General features: G+C 42.0%; 1 protein-coding gene across 1 annotated transcript; it reads right to left on the minus strand.

Annotated features, from left to right (window-relative positions):
• Positions 1–1687: 1687 nt before the first annotated feature.
• Positions 1688–2419, minus strand: LOC142530550 (uncharacterized). The gene is made up of 2 exons (XM_075636382.1): positions 2046–2419; positions 1688–1742 (listed from the first exon to the last, which is right to left on the minus strand). Exons 1-2 carry the CDS (start codon positions 2417–2419, stop codon positions 1688–1690), a joined length of 429 nt encoding a protein of 142 aa, XP_075492497.1.
• Positions 2420–5509: the final 3090 nt, after the last annotated feature.

Here is a 5509-nt window from a genome sequence, read left to right on the forward strand (position 1 = left end):
ATTCCTCCTTAATTTCTTCGGAAGGAATTAGTTGCATCTCCATTCTATTTCCTGTAAGTTCCATCGGAATTGTCATTTCTCTTATAGAAACTTAGATTAGATGATGCTTTCTATTTCTTAGACCAAGACTTCCTTAGAATTTCTCTACATATTCTGCAGAGAATCTCTGATATCTCTAAAGACAAGGATTTTCTTTCATGATCCTTTGGACCATGTTATGGGATATTGTTTTCTGGCTAAAAAAACCAATCAAATCTTCACGTGTTTTGTTTCGAAACACCTCTTCTTCAGTCAGATTCTGATTCTGTTCGATCAATTCCTTCCTGACTTAAGACCTTTTCTTCTTTATATATACTTTCATTTGAGGCAATATCCTCAAACCGGTATACCTGAATAAGATCCTTATAATAAACTTTTTTTTCAATATCCAGAGTTGGATCGAAGCGTTTAATACATCTTTTTTTGTTTTATGGACAGTGGGTTGAAATATGACCTCTTGCTATACATGTACAACAATTACAATCTTTATAACCGTCATTAGCTCGAGTGTGAGCGCTTTTAAAAGTTTTCTTTGGAGGTGTTCTTGATGTGTTTCGGGATGTACTCGATTCTTGAGATGATATGTTATTTCTTGATGGTCCACTTCTTTGCCCAGATTTGTAGGATCTGACATTTTGTCTTGACCAAATTGTTATTGGTTTCCAAGAACTTCTTCCACTTTTGGCATAAGGATGAGATCTAAAACTTTTCCTATTTTGCCTTTGTGGTTTACTTCCAATAATTGTTGAAATATCATTTTCTTTACAACACAGAGGAGTACATTAGTTAATACTCTTAAACGTTTGTAATTATTTTGTAATTCTGCCAAATGACACCACTCTGCAAATTTTCCTTTGAGGTAAGGAACTCTTCGTGCCAGAGTATTTGGATTGCCAATGATATATTCCCTTATTAGCATTTTTTTCTAGGGACTTGACATTTTGGCGAAGAAAATTTGCATAGCTATATCTTCTTTGAAACATCTGCTTATTTAAAATGCGGAAATATTTTTTTACCACACTTAATACACACACTAAAAGCCTCGAAGTCATATAACTGACCTCCTAACCCTCGAATAGCCCTCAACAAGTTGCGGAACAAGAACAAAAATGTGAGTCCCATGCACAAGAAATCAAGATTCATATCAATATTTGCTCAAAAACGTATACATCATGTAGATCAATAAATTTCTAAATAAATACAAGATTTTCAGCATATTAATGGAGTGAATGATGAGAAAACGAAAATACAAGCGTGCCTTGAAGAGTAGATGCTCGAAAACTCGAAAAATCGCGCGTCGGGGAACCACTGGAGAAGCGGGGAGGAGACTTGCTTGAAAATAGAGGAAGAAAAAGTGATTTTCTGCTGGATTTCACGTAAGGGTGCTGCTGAGGGAGGGGTGGGCGGCTTCTAATGATTAGGTTTGGGGTTGGGATTAGTTTAGGGTATTTATAAATGCTAAACAATACACTAATGGACCAAAAATAAGGATTAAGGGATAGTTGGGCCCATTAAGCATCAAATCAAATTCAACAAGTCAAATTTTCCTGAAAAATATGTCATTTAGGTACGTTTTTTAAAAATTTGCCCAAGCCCTCAAAAATGTCTCCGAATCGTTAAAGTTTGCGTACCGATTAAAAACATGCTCTTACGGGTAAATATACCCAACAAAGCCCATTTCTAGAAAAATATACTTAAAACACCTAATATGAATTAATAAAAATTAAACATGTAATAAAAATAATTTTCTTGATATTTCCCCGGTCTCCCCTCCTCGATCGAGCGGGAAATGCCTCTAGAAACCCTAGTGCGTGAACTTTTAAAAATATTCATGAAATGAACCCTATCATGAAATAATTATGCATTAAATTCATAAAATAAATTAACCCATCTTTTAAATAAAACCCTAGATTGCATGCATTCAGGTTACTTAAACTAAATTCCTAAACCTTACAACTTTCCCCCTTAAATAAAATTTCGCCCTCGAAATTAAAATATTTAATAACTCCAGGTAGCGAATCCTCATCTCGGTCTCCATCTCCCAAGTGGCTTCTTCCTCAGAATGATTCAACCACTTGACTTCGACCATGTGGATCACCTTGTTGCGGAGCCTCTTCTCCTGTCTGTCCAGTATCTGTGTGGGTTTCTCCACAAATGACATGTGCAGTGTCAAATGCAGTGGCTCGTAGTTCAGCACATGTGAAGTATTCGACATGTCCTTCCGCAGCATGGAGACTTGACACACATTATGAACTCCCGCCAGATTTGGCGGTAATGCAACTCCGTATGCAAGTGTCCCAACTCTCTCTACGATCTCGAATGGTCTGATGAATCTAGGGCTAAGCTTGACCTTCTTCCCAAATCTCATCACGCCCTTCATCGGTGCGACTTTCACAAACACGTGATCCCATACTGTGAACTCAAGATCTCGACGCCTCTGATCTGCATAACTCTTCTATCGGCTCTGAGCGGGCTTCATCCTGTCTCGAATCCTGACCACTGACTCTGCCGTCTGTCTGACGATATCTGGGCCAAAATCTTCTCTCTCTCCTACCTCATCCTAATACACTAGCGACCTACACTTCCTACCGTACAGTGCCTCATATGGAGCCATACCCAACGATGCTTGATAACTGTTGTTGTACGAGAACTACACAAGACGTAACTTCGGCTCCCAACTGCCCTATAATTCGATCATGAAAGCTCGGAGTAGGTCCTCCAGAATCTGAATCACCCTCTTTGACTGTCCGTCCGTCTGAGATGGAAAGCTGTACTGAACAGTAACTTAGTACACAACGCCTGATGTAGACTGTTCCAGAACGCAGACGTGAACCTCAGATCCCTGTCTTACACGATGGACAATGGAATCCCGTGCATTCTGATTATCTCTCTGATGTACAGCTCTACATACTCAGTCATGGTGAAAGTCTTCCTGATCGGTTGAAAATAAGCTGATTTAGTGAGCCGATAAACAATCACCAAGATGACATTAAATCCTCCAGTAGTCCTCGGAAGCCCTGTCACAAAATCCATGGTGATATTATTCCACTTCCACTCGAGAATAGGGAGTGGCCCCAGCTTTCCTGCAGGTCTCTGATGCTCTGTCTTGACCTACTGACAAGTCAAACACTCGGAAACGAATCTCAGAATATCCTGCTTCATGCTTGACCACCAATAAAGAGTCTGCAATTCCTTATACATCTTTGTACTCCCTGGATGGATGGAGTACGGGGTGCTGTGGGCCTCGCTCAAGATATCTTCTCTCAGGGCATCACTATCAGGAAACCATAGGCGGTCCCTATATCGGACTATGTCATCCACAACAGCATACAGTCTCTGGCCCTTAGCCTCGTCCCTCTGCCTCCACTTCTGCAACTTCTCGTCAGAAGTCTGCCCTGCCAGGATTCTGTCTCTCAATGTCGGCTGTAGTGTCAGAGTAGCAAGATTCGGGGCATCACCTCTGGCATAAACTGCAAGCTCAAATATATTAATGTCTGCTTGCAGTGGTCTCTGTACTGACAAATGGGCAATAACCTCGTGCTTCCTGCTCAGAGCATCTGCAAATACATTATGTGAGGCCCGAGGCCGAAGAGGGCGGGGGGTGATCGCCGGTGCCATCAGTTGCACGGATAATGAGCGGCTCCTGGCAGGCTTCTAGGTGAAGGGAACATGAATGAACCGAACCCACACGGGAATGAGAGGGATTCCGAGACTGTTCAATGTAATGGACTGTACAGTTGAAGAGGGCTTAAAAGATTTGATTTGTACTACTCATATCACGAAGGTGCATCTTCTTTTCGGTAGCTCATCACATAAGAACTCCAAAGTTAAGCGTGCTTGACTTGGGGCAAATTTTGGGATGGGTGACCTCCTGGGAAGTTTCCCAGGGTGCGTGTGAGTGAGGACAAAAGCACGCTGGAAAGACTCGTCTTGATACAGTGAGGACAGTCGTCGAATTTGGGGCGTTACAAGTGGTATCAGAGCCGACCTCTCTTAGTACGGTGTGGTTCGGGGACGAACCAAGCGGAAGCTGGTGGGCATGTGAGGCCCGGGGCCGAAGAGGGCGGGGGGTGATCGCCGGTGCCATCAGTTGCACGGACAATGAGCGGCTCCTGGCAGGCTTCTAGGTGAAGGGAACATGAATGAACCGAACCCACACGGGAATGAGAGGGATTCCGAGACTGTTCAATGTAATGGACTGTACAGTTGAAGAGGGCTTAAAAGATTTGATTTGTGCTACTCATATCACGAAGGTGCATCTTCTTTTCGGTAGCTCATCACATAAGAACTCCAAAGTTAAGCGTGCTTGACTTGGGGCAAATTTTGGGATGGGTGACCTCCTTGGGAAGTTTCCCAGGGTGCGTGTGAGTGAGGACAAAAGCACGCTGGAAAGACTCGTCTTGATACAGTGAGGACAGTCGTCGAATTTGGGGCGTTACACATTAGCCTTACCCGGATGGTAGCTAATGGCACAGTCATAGTCTTCCACTAGCTCTCTAGCCATCTTCTCTGCCTCATATTCAGCTCTTGCTGTGTGAAGAAGTACTTTAGGCTCTTGTCATCAGTAAAAATCCTGCACTTCTCCCTATACAGATAGTGTCTCCAAATCTTCAGGACAAATACCACTGCTGCTAGCTTGAGGTCATGAGTCGGATAATTCTTCTCATGGACCTTCAGCTGTCTGAACACGAATGTTATAACTCTGTAATGCTGCATCAGAACTGCGCCCAAACTGAGCTTTGATGCATCTGTATTGTGGGGACCCGGACGCTAATCATGTTCTTAATCATCATTGGGACAATTAAATCGATTATAATAAACAGGGTCTAAATTTTTTTTTTAAAATACAGTATTAAATGCGGAACGTAATGGAACACATTCTAATATATATGTCAGTATTAAAGTACAAGTCTTGTACTATATACAATCATTCAAACTAAGGTTTAACAACTAAATATCAAGTGTCCAACCGTATCTCTAATCATGGTCCGTAGTCTCCACTCTAATCACGATCTCTCTTCAGCTCCTCGACCCCGATCCTGTCCCACCTTTTGCCATGCACACATACAAACACGACAATAGCCGGATAACCCCGGTGAGAAATATATCCCAGTATAACTCAACGAAACATGCAATCATATAAACAATGTAAAAACATGTAACAGATATCAGTAACATGTATCAAAATCAGAAACATAACCAATATAAAATCGTCAATCAGACTCGTGACTCCACGTCTCAGACTAGACTCAGTCCTAGTCTGGGGATCCCGGTTTTCCAGACGTTGGTATTCCATATCGAATATCAGTAATAGAAGAAACTTCAATTTTATTCAACATCGATATAACCAAACATCTGGTGTCTTGACCTTTCCGTCACAGACTTTGCCACTTTCGCCAAATCACTATCCTGTGACAATGTGCAATGTGCCAGTGACGATTCCATCACTATCTGACACCTATGTCACAAG

Source organism: Primulina tabacum, chromosome 17, assembly GCF_025594145.1.
Source record: "Primulina tabacum isolate GXHZ01 chromosome 17, ASM2559414v2, whole genome shotgun sequence".
Taxonomy (NCBI): Eukaryota; Viridiplantae; Streptophyta; class Magnoliopsida; order Lamiales; family Gesneriaceae; genus Primulina; species Primulina tabacum.